We start from the raw sequence: 14,781 nt of genomic DNA, 5'->3' as shown, positions 1-14,781 counted from the left end.
CCCACAAAAACAGACCAACATTTAAACAACATCTACATGACACATTAATACAGACAAAGCAGCTGTTGTATAACATGACATGGGTTGTGGCTTAGGAGGTAGGACAGGTTCTCCACCAATCACCAATCCTCTTTCTCCTGGTGGGTCAGGAGAGAGGCGCGTGTGGGTGTGTGGCAACCATGTAAAGGTCTATGTATATAAGCAGGCTAGCAACACAACTACACAAGGCATGAAAATGGACATGATTAACATTAAATGTACTTTAATATCACAACAATGATCAACAGTATATTAGTATCCTGTTCTTATTGTGTTATTGCAACATTCTTTTGTTTATTTTTACTGTGTATCAGTGTGTATTATTTAATTTTTTTTACTCTGTGTATTAATGTGGTTTTGCAGTGTGTACTTGCAGCCCTGTCGGGACCCTTCCAGGAGGAAATCCCTGCGACAGTGAAACAGGAAGTTGCTTCTGTAAACGTCTGGTGACGGGACAAGACTGTGACCAGTGTGTGGTGAGAAAATACTGCTAATACTTTAATATTGTTCAAGGCTACATGTATGAGCTGCTGTTCCTGAATGCACCCCCAGGGCTGCTGCTGCTGAGAGGCTGGGCTTCTCTTTGTGCTGCCATGTAGTGTTACTGTCTTCATTTAAAGCAAAAGGTAATGAAAGGTCCATCTCCTATACCAAAAGAGGAAATTGTTATTATTGTGGGAGACCCACAGACCCTGCAGAAGAGGTAGGATATCTGTATTCTCAGCACAACCATGTGGAACAGATTTTAACAGAGTTTAACTCTGAGAGCAGAGTTAAAGCTGGACCAGTTTTTACTAAGGAGCCTGAAACTGTGTTTGCTGCTCATCACGTCCTCTGACAGATTTAAATCAACTTTTTGCAGAAATGACCTGCTCACATGTCTCTGCTGTGTTTGCAGCCTGAACACTGGGGACTCAGCAACGATTTGGATGGCTGCAGACCATGTGACTGTGACCTCGGAGGAGCCATCAACAATCAGTAAGTTTACGTCCACCTACCTGAAAGCTTTTAATGGTGGAATTATTTTTCACATACACATAAATCCAGGGGTTATGCTCGTGGATACTTGCACATCAGACTTATTGTCTACGAGGGGGCAGTATCAGGTTTAACAAAATGTCTATTTGCTGAAAATAAGGTAACAATCCAGAAACTGAACTTAAATGCATGTGTTCTACAACTCACAACACTCTGTCTGTAAAGGTAAATGCAGATTTTAACCATCAAAAGGACCTGATGAATTTTTTTCAGACCTCATGCTCTGTTGAGGTGTCTACTACGGAACTGACTTTTAGACATGAGAAAGTATGTGAAGCTTCTGCAGTTCCCTTGTTTTCTATACTCATTGCTCAGATGAGGATGTGAAGTATTTGACAGACATGGAGAACTACAATGGGATGCAACACTATGTTCCCCATTGTTTTGAGTTTTGTCCTGGGTAGATGAAGAAAGTGCATTTGGCCTAACTAGGTTTTAGAAATGGTCTGCAAATTGAGAAATGAAGAAAGTGGGTCCACCACTTTACAGATAGAGATGAGTGAAGGAGGAGTTTGTACTCTATACAAAGGTAAATACCTGTTGACAGGTGCAGAAGTCTCTGAGAGTTACAGAAATCACTTGATTGCAGTGATTGCCTCAAAAGGTTGTGCCACAAAATATTAAGTTAAGGGTGCCATATTTTTTTGTCCAGGCCATTGTCATTTTTTATGCTTGCGAAACCACAAATCAACAGCAATGTCTGATTTATTTATTTTTTTTAATTAATTTATTAATTTATTTTTATTTTAAATTTAAATTATTTTTTTTATACTTTTGTAAGTGTTAAGTTATTTCGGTAACCATTATGGGTTTTTCTTTTTTAACAGAAGGGTACCAACAATTTTGTCTACATGTGTAAATTGTGAAACTATATATATATATATATATATATATATATATATATATATATATATATATATATATATATATATATATATATATATATATATATATATATATATATATATATATATATATATATATTTATTCTAATTTTCATTAACCAAATAGTTGGTGTCCCATGTGAAGTATAGTATGCTATCAAACCAAGCCTTTTCTTACGTTTTTTTATTTCCTTTTTGGAAACAGAGTCATAAGTTGACATATACATGTGAAAACACTCAGTGGGACACTTGGATAAAGCAGCAGTAGAACAACAGATTATATAAGTATTCTATAAAATGAAAAAAGTGATTGCCTTCAGGCCTTTCCAGACAGAGGCCACTGAGAATTGCTGTTTCGCTTTCACACCATGTGCTGATTTAGCTCTGCTCACCTCCTTGCTTAATTTGTACTTAGCCTCTCTATTTGTCGTTGTCTTTGAGATCTACATGAGTTGGTTTTGATCTGTAAATTAACAGCAGAAAAACAAATAAAAGGTTAAAAGGGTTTCTGAGCCTTTTTGTACAACCCCAATTCAAAAAAGTTGGGAAGATGTGAAAATGTAAATAAAAACAGAATGCAATGATTTGCAAATCTCATCAACCCATATTTTTTTCACAATAGAACATAAACAACATATCAGATGTTGAAACTGAGACATTTTACAATTTCATTGAAAATATTAGCTCATTTTGAATTTTATGGGAGCAACACATCTAAGAAAAGTTGGAACTGGGGCAACAAAAGGCTGGAAAAGTAATTGCCCCACATCAAAAATAAATGGGGGAGCATTTGAAAACTAGTTATTTTAATTGGCAACAGGTCAGTAACATGACTGGGTATGAAAAGAGCTTTTCAGAGTGGCAGAGCCTCTCAACTGTGAAGATGGGCAAAGGTTTACTATTCTGACTAACTGCATCAGAAAATTATGGGACAATTTCTGAAAGATCTTCCTCAATGTAAAATTGCAATTTTGAAGATCCCACCATCTACAGTATATAATATTATTCAGACAATCAGGAGGAATATCTCTGTACAAGGGACAAGGCCAAAGGTCAGAACTGGATGCATGTGATCGTTGGGCCCTCAGGCAGCACTACGTTTAAAAAACAGACATGATTCTCTACTGAACATCACTGCACAGGCTCAGGAACAATTCCAGTAATCACTTTTCACTGTGCAATCCACAAATGTTAGTTAAAGCTGCATCATGCAAAGAAGAAGCCATATGTGAACACAATCCAAAAATGTAATACAATTCAACTTTATTTATATAGCGCCAACTCACAACAAAGTCATCTCAAGGAACCTTACAGAATAAAGTCAAGACTATAAAGATGTATAGAGAGAACCCAACAATTCCACCTGGAGCAAACCATAGGCAACAGTGGAGAGGAAAAACTCCATTTAACGGAAGAAACCTCCAGCAGAACCAGGTTCAGGGTGGATAGCCATCTGCCTAGACCGGTTGGAGTGAGTGGAAAGTGAAGAGAGAAAAGAAAAGAGCAATAAAGAGCAACAACAAAACATCTGGCAGGTTGGTAGGACCAATAGCTGCACGCTGGTAGACACACAGCTTCAAAGCCAGTTACACCTGCAGAAACGGACATAGAGAGGGGGATAGAGAAGGACAAAGACAACCATGGGAGAAAACACAGAGTTAACGTCATACAGTGGTGACAATTGTGGGGTGAGAGGAGAGGAGAGAGGGTCAAGAGTAGGAAAGTAACTCAGTGCATTGGGGGGTGGGTCTCCCAGCAGTCTAAGCCTATAGCAGCATGACTATAACTAACTATAAGCTTTATCAAAGAGGAAGGTTTTAAACCTAGACTTAAAAGTAGAGAGGGTGTCTGATTGCCGAACCTGAACTGGGAGCTGGTTCCACAGGAGAGGAGCTTGATAGCTAAAGGCTCTACCTCCCATTCTACCTTTGGAAATTCTGGGAACCACAAGTAGGCCTGCATTCTGAGATCAAAGTGGTCTACTGGGATTTTATGAAACTATGAGGTCTTCTATATATGATGGAGCCTGACCATTCAGAGCTTTATATGTAAGAAGCAGGGTTTAAAATTCTATTCTAGATTTAAAGGGAAGCCAATGGAGAGAAGCTAGTGAAGGTGAAATATGATCTCACACTTGCTAGTTCCAGTCAGCACTCTTGCTGCAGCATTTTGGATTAATTGCAGGCTGTTTAGGGAGTTACTGGGGCATCCTGAAAGTAGGGAATTTCAGTAGTCCAACCTGGAGGTAACAAATGCATGGACCAGTTTTTCGGCATCACATTGAGACAGGATGCTCCTAATTTTCGCAATGTTCTGTAGGAGAAAGAAGGCTGTTCTGGACATTTGTTTTATATGTGAGGTAAAGGGAAAATCCTGGTCAAAAATAACTCCAAGGTTCCTTGCAGTAGTACTGTAGGCCAGACTTATGTCATCTAACAATATGGTGTGACATCATCTTTCTGAAATTCTTCGGCCCAAATACTATGACTTCAGTTTTGTTTACAAGTAAAAAATTGTGGGACATCCAGGCATTTATGTCTTGTACGCATGCTTGAAGCTTGATTATTTTCATCTGGTTCCGTAGATAAATATAGCTGGGTATCATCAGCATAGCAGTGGAAATTTATGGAGTGTTTTCTAATAATGTTGCCTAAAGGAGGCATATATAAAGTAAAAAGTATTGGTCCTAACACGCAGCCTTGTGGAACTCCATAGCTAACCTTTGTGTGCATGGAGGATTGGTCAAATTGAAATCTATCACATAGATAAGATTTAAGATTTAATCCCAATTTCATGTTCTAGTCTCTTTAATAAAATGTTGTGATCAATGGTATCATATGCAGCACTAAGATCTGACAGAACAGGTATAGAGACTAGCCCATTATTTGAGGCGAAGAGAAGAACTTTGGTGACTTTTACTAGTGCTGTTTCTGTACGATGATGAACTCTAAATCCTGACTGAAAGTCTTCATACAAATTATTCCTGTAAAGGTGGTCACATAGTTGTTTTGCAACTACTTATTTAAGTATTTTAGAAATAAAGGGGAGATAAGATATTGATCTGTAATTGGCTAAAACACATGGGTCAAGACAGGGTTTTTTAAGTAGTGGTTTAATTACAGCTATCTTATAGGCCTGTGGTACATATTCTGTTTCTAGAGATAGATTAATGATATCTAATACGAACGTATCTATTAAGGGTAAAGCTTCTTTGAGCAGTCTAGTTGGAATAGGGTCTAGCAGACAGGTTGTTGGTTTAGATGGGATAATAACTGAAATTAGCTCAGCGAGATCTATGGGAAAAAGCAGTCTAAGAGGGATTGGGGTCTTATTGATGATTCTAGCACTGTTGTACATGAGGATCTATACATCATGAGGATGTAATATTTTCGGGGCAGGATCTGGTGAATTCTTTCTCTAATAGCTACAATTTTATTCATAAAGAAAGTCATGAAGTCATTGCTGCTCAAAGTTAAGGGAATAATAGGCTCAACAGAACTATGGCTCTTAGTCAGCCTAGCTATAGTGCTGAACAGAAAGCGGGGGTTGTTCTTGTTTTCTTCTATTAATGATGAATAATATGCTGTTCTGGCATCACTGAGAGCTTTTTTGTACATTTTTAAACTATTTTTCCAGACTAAATGAGACTCTAACTTTCTGGAACGCCACTTTCTTTCTTACGTTCGTGTTGCTTGTTTTAAGTTGGGAGCTTGTGAACTATACCATGGAGATCGTCTCTTCTGGTTTACTGCCTTCCTTTTTAGTGGGTCAACACTAGGAAGTGAAGCTGCAGAATTGTCAGCAAGATAATCAACTTGTGCAGGACTAACATTAAGGTGGCTACTTTCCATTGTATTGACATGGTGAAGCAAATGATGAAAGAATCATTTCTTTAAATTTGTTGACAGCTTTTTCACTTAAGCACCTGCTATAGTCGAATTTTTCCCTAAATGCTGTATTATCCGTTATTGTAAATTCAAATTTTATTAGTAAATGGTCAGACAGAAGAAAGTTGTGACGAAATATTGTAAAATTATCCGCTTCAATTCCATACGTAAGGACAAGGTCTAAGGTGTGACTAAAACAGTGAGTGGGTTTATTAAATTTTGGGAAAAAACTATTGAATATTATAATGAATTAAACGCAGTGCTCAGGCAGTTACTGTCAGCATCTATGAATGACATGAATGTTAACATGAATGTTAGTCACCTGCTATAATTTCTATATCTTTACTAAGCACTAAATCAGATAAAAAATCAGAAAATGCAATCAAAAACTCTGAATAAGGGACTGGAGGACTGTACACGATAACAAATAATAGTGGTTTTTGAGTTTTCCAGTTTGGGTGTGAAAGGCTAAGAGTAAAGCTCTCAAATGAGTTATAACTATGTTTAGGTCTAGGGTTTATTTGTTAGCTTGAGTGGAAGATTGCTGCTACTCCTCCACCTCGGCCTGTGCTTCTAGGAACATAATTAATATGACTTGGGAGGGTTGACTCATTTAGACTGACATATTCTTCCTGCTGCAACCAAGTTTCAGTAAGACAAAGTAAATCGAATTGATGATCGTCTTTTAAGTCATTTACTAAAAGAAATTTAGAGGAGAGAGATCTGATATTTATAATCCACATTTAATAGTTTTGGGGTTTTGTTCTGTAAGAGGAGTATTCTTAACTTTTATAAGGTTACCTTTTATTAACTCCTCCTATTGTCGTTTTTAGTTTATTTAATTTAGTTGGTCGGGGAACAGACACAGTCTCTATAGGTATGTGGGAGTTGTGGTGGCGGGTGACGGTTGTAAGGATACTGCAGAGAGGCGTGTAGGAGTGGGTCTCTGCATCCTAGGCTCAACTCTGTATTGTCATACTTTTGGTTGTCTAATAAAACCAGCCATATTTCTGGATAAGACAGCTGAACCATCTAAAGTAGGATGGATGCTATCTCTCCTAATCAGCCTAGGTTTTCCCCCAAATCATTTCCAATTGTCTAGGTAGCCCACATCATTTGCTGGGCACCACCTAGACAGCCAGCAGTTGCATGTCGTCACTGTTCAGATTTGGCAGGGGTCCAGAGAAAACTATGGAGTCCGACATTGTTTTGGCAAAGTTTCGATTCAACATTCATTTTATTGACCTCCGATTTGCTTAATTGGGCATCATTAACTCCCACGTGAATAATAATCTTACTGTATTTACGTTTATCTTTAGCCAGGAGCTTCAAATATGATTCAACATCGCCTGCTCTGGCCCCAGGGAGGCATTTGACTATGGCCGCTGGAGTCTCTAACTTCACGTTTCTGACTATGGAGCTGCCAATTACCAGACTTGGTTTCTCAGCGGGTGCTTCGCTGAGTGGGGAAAATTGATTAGAAATGTGAACCGACTGGTGGTGAACCTTAGGCGTCTTTTTAGCATTAGATCTTTTACAAACCATCACCCAGCCGGACTGGCTTCCCCGCTGCTCGGGAACTACCGGGGGACAACTAACGGACTAGGCTATTTTTGCCCGCACCAGCTACTGGGTCCTGACTACCTGGATTATTTTCCATGGTGCGGAGCTGCGCTTCCATTTCCGTGAGTCTCGCCTCCAAAGCTGCAAAAACCTTACACTTACATATTCCATTATCACCTAAGGAGGCAGAGGAAAAATTTAACATGAGACACACAGAGCAAGTGAGACAGAGAGAGACAGAGGGAGACAGACAAGCCATTGTTAACAGATAAGTGCTAAGCTAGCGAAGCTAAAATAGATAAAGTGTGGAAGTAGTAAACGTTAGCTAGTTATGTTTTAAAAGAGCAAGTGCTTGTGTAATACAAGCATATGTTACGACTCAAGTATTAATTCTTGTATGAAGAAATCACTTATTTAAGTAAAATAAGAGCTGCAATCAATCAGTAAACAGTCCTTCGGTAGAAACTCAAGAGTGTGCAGAAACAGGAAGTGACACAATACCCTTGCAGCACGAGTCCAGTTACCCTGTTTAAGCTCAAATCTAGAGGGCCCAAAGAAAAAAAAAATGCCACCGTGTTCTCTGAGCAGAAGCTCATTTAAAGGAAAAATTGGGAAAACTGTTCTGTGGTCAGATGAATCTAAATAAACCATGAACGCAGTATCCTGTGGAGTAAAGAGGAAAGGGACGATCCACCCCGTTTTCAGGGTACAGTTCAAAATCCTGCATATCTGATGATATGGGGGTGCATTAGTGCCTATCACGTGGGCAGCTTACAAATCTGGAAAGGCACCTTCAATGCTAAAAAGTACATAGAGGTTTTAGAGCAACACATGCTCCCTTCCAGACAGTGTCTCTTTCAGGGAAGGGCTTGCATATTTCAGAAAGACAATGATAAACCACATACTGCATCCATCACAACAGCATGGCTTCACAGGAGAAGAGTGTAGGTGCTATACTGGCCTACAGTTCCAGCCTTTCACCAGTAGAAAACATTTGGCTAATCATAAAATATAAATTCCAGCAACAAAGGCCCAGGAATGTTGAGCATCTAGAATCCTGCATCAGACAAGAATGGGACAACATTCCTCTCCTAAAAAAAAGAGGGGGATGCTACACAACGGTAAACATCCCCCTGTTCCAACTTTTTTGAGATGTGTTGCTGCCATCAATTTCAAAATGAGCTAATATTTTCCATGAAATGGTAAAATGTCCGTCTCAACATCTGATTTGTTGTTTGTTCTATTGTGAATAAATGAGATGAGATTTGAAAATTATTGCATTTTGTTTTTATTATTTACCTATTTGGCATTGGGGTTGCATTTTCTGTCATGTGGAGGCTGTGCTGCAGTAGGTAGAGCAGGTTGTCCCACAACCAAAGGGTCAATGGTTCAATCCCTGGTTCCTCATATTCATGTAAAGCTCAAAGTTGGCCTGAAATGTTCACTAGACTGTTATCTGTGTGGCCCACAGGACCTTTAAAGTAGTTAAATAAAAAATTCCTGGCAGGAGTTTAATTTTAACCAAATCTCCACTGAATAAAAGTCCTCAAATTAAGTTTACTCACATAGTTTTTTTTTCTTCCTGTACTCTTTTTAATTTTCCACCTCCTGTGATCTTGCAGGTGTGATCAGGTGAGCGGGCAGTGCATCTGCAGAGATCACATGTTTGGTCGTCGCTGTGATCAGGTCGAGTCTGGTTTCTACTTCATTGCTCTGGATCACTACACGTACGAGGCCGAGGATGCCAAGTTTGGACCCGTGAGTCACTTTAAGTTTCAATATAATATTTTTGACACTTTCCAAAAGTTAAACATTCCTGGATAAAAAACTTTATACATTTGATGACTTGTTCAGCATGTTTGGAGTTGTCAGTATTTTAAATTATTTCCCATTTCGTCCACACCTATTTTAATTTTGCTGTGTAAATTATCCAAAATACACAACAATGTGTTATAGAATGTCTGTACTGTTGACACCAACTTGTTTTCAGTTTTGAAATGACCTGGTTTTATTCATCAATTGAGCACAAAATGTGCTGCTACAAAACAATCCGGCCTTTTTTCTTCTCAGTGAAAATGGTTTTAGTTTGGTTCTTATGTGGGGTAGCACTCTGTTGGAATGATTAGTGCTGCCGCCTCAAGGTCCCTGGTTTGAATCCTGTTCAGTTGCAGCAGTTAAGATGATGGTTTTTAACATGTTAAACAAAATAAGGAAGAACAATACTACATGTGAGCAGGTCAAAGGTTATTTTCAGGTTTTGTGTCTCTTTAGGGAGTGATGGTAGTTCCGAGGCCCCACCCTCAGGACCGCAGTCCTACCTGGACAGGAATCGGCCTGGTCAATGTCCCAGAAGGGGCCTTTCTGGAATTCTCAGTGGACAACATCCCTCATTCCATAGAGTATGATATCCTCATCCGCTATGAGCCTCAGGTACGACACAGTCCACGAATGCTCCTGTCGCTCTCAGACATATTCTGATGTGTAACTAGAAAATACATGCTACTGCTTAAACTCACAGATAAACATATTTTTTAGTAAGCTGTGCTCCTCAAAATAATGGAGATCTGTCTGTCTGCCTGACAGGTTCTCAGTCTTCTCTGGTAGAAAGCAGAAATTTTAGTTCTGACATTTTATTCACATCTGTCTGATTTTAGAAGAAATTAACTTCATTCTACAATAAAACTTTCATATTTTTATAGTAAATAAAGAGGTCTCTCTCTCTTCACACGAGAGTTCATTATCCCCTCCCCCATTTATTCATACTGAAATTCCCCAGCTGTGCATTTGAAATTGGGGAGGGAAGGGCATCCGGCATAAAAGTTTGGTGAAATCAACATGCGGACAATGATTAGCTGTGGTGACCCTGAACTCAAGGGATAAGCCGAAAAGGACAAAAATAATTAAATAAATAAAAACACTTGTTTGTTATACAGTTCTAACCAGTGATATAACTGTAGAACATGTGATCAGATTCAACATGTTTTCAACTTCACATTTACTGTAATAGAATGTAAGAAGTAGAGAAAAAGGTTAACAGGGAATATGTTTAAAGTGTAAAGTCTGTTGTGTTTATTTGTCCTACAGCTGCCTGACCAGTGGGAGGAGGTTCTGATGACAGTGACGAGACCTGGACCAATCAAAGCAGACAGCCGCTGCATTAACACCGTCCCTGACGACGACAACCAAGTGACCTCGCTTCACCCTGGATCACGGTAACTTAGAGCCCATCTATGTCCATCTTTAACAGGAAATGTACAGTGCCTTGCAAAGTATTCCTAGCCCTTGAAATTTTCTACATTTTGTCGTTTGCCACAAACGTAAATTTATTTTAGTGGGATTTTATGTGATAGACCAACACAAAGTGGCACATAATTGTGAAGTGGAAGGAAAATGATAAATGGCTTTCAAAATTTTCAATTGGATTTAGGTCTGGACTTTGACTGGGTCATTCTAACACATTAATATGGTTTGATTTAAACCATTCCATTGTAGCTCTAGATGTTTATGGTTATAGTTTTGCTGGAAGGTGAACCTCCTCTCCAGTCTTAAGTCTTTTGCAGACTAACAGGTTTTCTACTATGATCGCCCTGTATTTGGCTCCATCCATCTTCCCATAAACTCTGACCAGCTTACCGTCCCTGCTGAAGAAAAGCACCTCACAACAAGATGCTGCCACCACCATGTTTCAAATTGGGCGTGATGATTTCAGGGTGATTTGCTGTGTAACATTTCAGCTACACATAGTATTTTGCATTTAGAACAGAAAGTTCAACATTGGTCTCATCTGACCTGAGCATCTTCTTCCACATGTTTGCTTTGTTCCCCACATCACTTGTGGGGACTTTTTATGTATTTCTTTTAACAATGGTTTTCTTGTTGCCACTCTTACTAAAAGGCCAGATTTGTGGAGTGCATAACTAATAGTTGACTCACCCACCTGAGCTTTGGATCTCCACAGGGGTATTCATAAAAAGTTACTTTGGGCCACTTGGCTGCTTTTTTGATTAATGCTTGTCCTGCTCGGACTGTCAATTTAGGTGGACGGCTTGAAGCTGATGTCTTGGTAGGTTTGCAGTTTGCCACACTCTTTCCATTTTTGGATGATAGATTGTACAGTGCTTTGTGAGATGTTCAAAGCTTAGAATATTTTTTAATAACCTTGGACTTTTTAATGCGGTTTGTTTACTAATGGTCTCTAAGAAACTCTGAGGGCTTCACAGAACACCTGCATTTATACTGGGATTAAATTACACACAGGTGGACTCTATTTACTAATTAGGTGACTTTTGAAGGCAAATGGTTTCACTGAAATGTAGTTGGTGGTATCAAAGTAAAGGGGGCTGAATACAAATGCACACCAAACTTTTCAGATAATTATTTGTAAAAAATATTGAAAACTATTTATCATTTTCCTTCCACTTCACAATTATATACCACTTTGTGTTGGTCTATCAGATAAAATCCCAATAAAATACACTTAAATTTGTGGTTTTAACGTGACAAAACGTAAAAAGGTTCAAGGGGTATTCATAATTTTGCAAGGCACTGTATTGTAAAGGTGATGGTACCTGGATGGTGAGATTCACCATCAGCCACAACTTTAAAACCACTGGTTTCTTGATTGTGTGTTAGTCCTCTTAGCTCTGTGTTCAAGGTGCTATTGAAAATTTCAACCCTGAACATGAACCGAAGTGTTTTGGTAACTAAACCTTCCAACATGTGGGATTCTCTCTCCTCAGGTACGTGGTTCTTCCTAGACCAGTTTGTTTTGAAACTAGTTTGAACTACACAGTTCGGCTCAGTCTGCCACTGTACTCGGCCCTCAGTGATGTCCAATCTCCGTACACGCTCATCGATTCGGTGAGAAAACAATTTTCTTATTGTAGGAGTTGTTCAGCCAAATGTAGAATATGAATATTGTGTTGTTTGTGACCTTGTGTAACTGAGCCAAGATGAATGTCACTCTTAACTGGCTATTCAGCAACCCTTCTCTGCTCCTCTCACTTTGCGTTGTGTTACTGTTGATGTGAGGAATAATGAAAAAAGAAGCATTTAGCTGGCTCGCTTCAGGGAACACATTAGCAGCTAGCTCAACAAGCATGCATTTCCTTATTATATCTTCAATTTAGCGCTTCAACAATTTACCACCACTACTTATACCATTTCTTGCTGGTATTTTCACTTTAGGACTGAGATGCACTATACATCTCAGTCCTAAAATAAACACACTAATATAAATAACAATACCGTATGCAGTGCTACAATTCACCAGTAGCACTGTGAGAGGGCACCCCTGAGCTAACTTTCAGTGAAACCATGGATCTATACCACTTATGGTAATGAGAGTGAGTGGAATCACGTACTTCAAAAACACTTACACTTGTCACTCCCCAAAAGGAAGCACAAAGGTCAGTGCAAAAGAGACTGGGCTGGATGGTAATAGGAAAATGAATTCTGGTAAAGAGCCCATTGCCCAATCACACTGACATAAACTGAGACAATATTTATAAGTAGCTCTACCAAACTGCACATGACATCAACCTCCAGAGACGTAGGCGGTACTTTTACTCACTCTCATGGTTTTCGACCTCTCAGATTGTCTTGATGCCTCACTGTAAGAACCTAGACATCTTCACAGCCTCAGAGGAAGGAGATTCCAGTGGGAACAGAGGCTGGGAAACTTTCCAGCGTTATCGTTGTCTGGAGAACAGCCAGACTGTCGTCAAGACACCAATGACAGACATCTGCAGAAACTTCATCTTCAGCATCTCTGCCCTGTTGCACCAGGGAGCTAAAGGTATTACAATTCACCCTAAACCTGGTGACACCAATAGTCTCACACTGTCTATACAAAATGTATTAATAATTGGGCAACTGTGGATCTTGAGGTAGGAGGTCTTTCACTAATCCCGGGGTCAGAAGTTCAAATGCTCTGCTCCAACTGCCCATGGGTCATTTGACAACACACTGAACCCCAAGTCTCTTGTCTTTTTTAAGCTCTGAAAACCTTCAGTTCTGGAGATTTAAGTGACGTTATTCTTGAACCAGACACAGTAACCTTAAAGTTAAGGGGAAATTTAAGATGAAACGTGTTTTTAAACTGAATCAATGGGATCCAAATTCAGACCTGCTGAAGTGGTAAATAATCAAACTGAGAGTGTGAGACATTCACCAGTTTCCCTACAATATTGTACTAGATGTCAGAGAATTGATGGAAAATGCATTAAAAAAAACAAAGTCCTGCAAGTCTGAATCTTTGCTGAGTTTAAACTGTGACCTCTGTGGAATGAGAAGAGGATGAATCCCCTCTGGCTTTAATAATACACCTCAGTGTGATTCACACAGTCAAAGTCAACGTGCTCTACATAATGTATTGTAAATTTAAAGAGCAGAGCATAGATTATTACAGCCAACTGATGTGCTGGACATGAAACATGGATTAGTTTCTCTGTGTCCTGCCTGGACATGAGTCCTCTGTTGTCAGATAGATAACAGGATGAGATCTTCAACCAAACATCTTTTAGTCAGTTTGAAATGTTTCTCTGCTCTTCACAGTGCCTGTAGTTTAGCTGGTTAAAATAACATTTTTCTCTCTTCAATTTGTTTTGTCTCAACATTTCTGAAACAACAGAGGTTGTCAGTTTTCTGACGAGTTGACTCTATCGGTTTTCATTTTGCAGAATGCCAGTGTGACCCTCAGGGCTCCCTCAGCACGGTGTGTGATCCCAGCGGGGGTCAGTGTCAGTGTCGTCATAATGTGGTTGGCAGAAACTGCGACAGATGTGCTCCAGCTACATTTCAGTTTGGACCTAGTGGCTGCAAAGGTCAGAAGCTGATTGATCACCAATAAATCAATGAATCAGTAAATAGCAACAGACCAATAATAATGAACAGTGCAGTATTAAGAAGTTAACACAGCGTGTGTGTGTGTCTGTGTGTAAATGGTAAATGGTCTCCACTAATATAGCGCTTTTCTACCTATTGGCACTCAAAGCGCTTTACACTGCTTCTGTGTGTGTGTGTGTGTGTGTGTGTGTGTGTGTGTGAGAGAGACCTGTACTTACAGGATTTCTGCAGGTTCTGGATGAACAATTTATTTAATTTCTTCTTTGTGTTTTTGCAGCGTGTGTGTGCGACCCTCAGGGTTCCCAGAATCCGTTCTGTGATCAGCTCACCGGTCAGTGTGTGTGTGTGTCGGGAGCTTTTGGGCGTCAGTGTGAGCGCTGCCTGCCCGGTCACTGGGGCTTCCCCACCTGCCGCCCCTGTGCCTGCAATGGACACGCTGACCACTGTGACCCCCGTACCGGTCGCTGCATGGAATGCAGGGACCACACCAATGGACACACCTGCGACAGGTACAGCAAACAGTT

General features: G+C 39.6%; 1 protein-coding gene and 1 pseudogene across 2 annotated transcripts in view; one reads left to right on the top strand and one right to left on the bottom strand.

Moving 5' to 3' along the window:
- lamb1a (laminin, beta 1a) overlaps nt 1–14,781 on the top strand; it is a 36,963-nt gene that overhangs the window by 8,096 nt on the left and 14,086 nt on the right. For both annotated transcript variants that reach the window (XM_067493450.1, XM_067493449.1), the window contains 9 exons: nt 403–515; nt 938–1,017; nt 9,034–9,169; nt 9,683–9,841; nt 10,496–10,623; nt 12,151–12,271; nt 13,007–13,208; nt 14,092–14,235; nt 14,535–14,766. In XM_067493450.1, coding sequence (XP_067349551.1) covers nt 403–515; nt 938–1,017; nt 9,034–9,169; nt 9,683–9,841; nt 10,496–10,623; nt 12,151–12,271; nt 13,007–13,208; nt 14,092–14,235; nt 14,535–14,766 — 1,315 coding nt within the window. The remainder of the gene's footprint in view (nt 1–402; nt 516–937; nt 1,018–9,033; nt 9,170–9,682; nt 9,842–10,495; nt 10,624–12,150; nt 12,272–13,006; nt 13,209–14,091; nt 14,236–14,534; nt 14,767–14,781) is intronic.
- On the bottom strand, nt 6,733–8,325 carry LOC137108626 (uncharacterized; annotated as a pseudogene).

The sequence above is a fragment of the Channa argus genome, chromosome 23, assembly GCF_033026475.1.
Source record: "Channa argus isolate prfri chromosome 23, Channa argus male v1.0, whole genome shotgun sequence".
NCBI classification, from domain to species: Eukaryota; Metazoa; Chordata; class Actinopteri; order Anabantiformes; family Channidae; genus Channa; species Channa argus.
The sequence above is the reverse complement of the archived record's forward strand: the minus strand, read 5'-3'. Positions and strand labels throughout refer to the sequence as shown.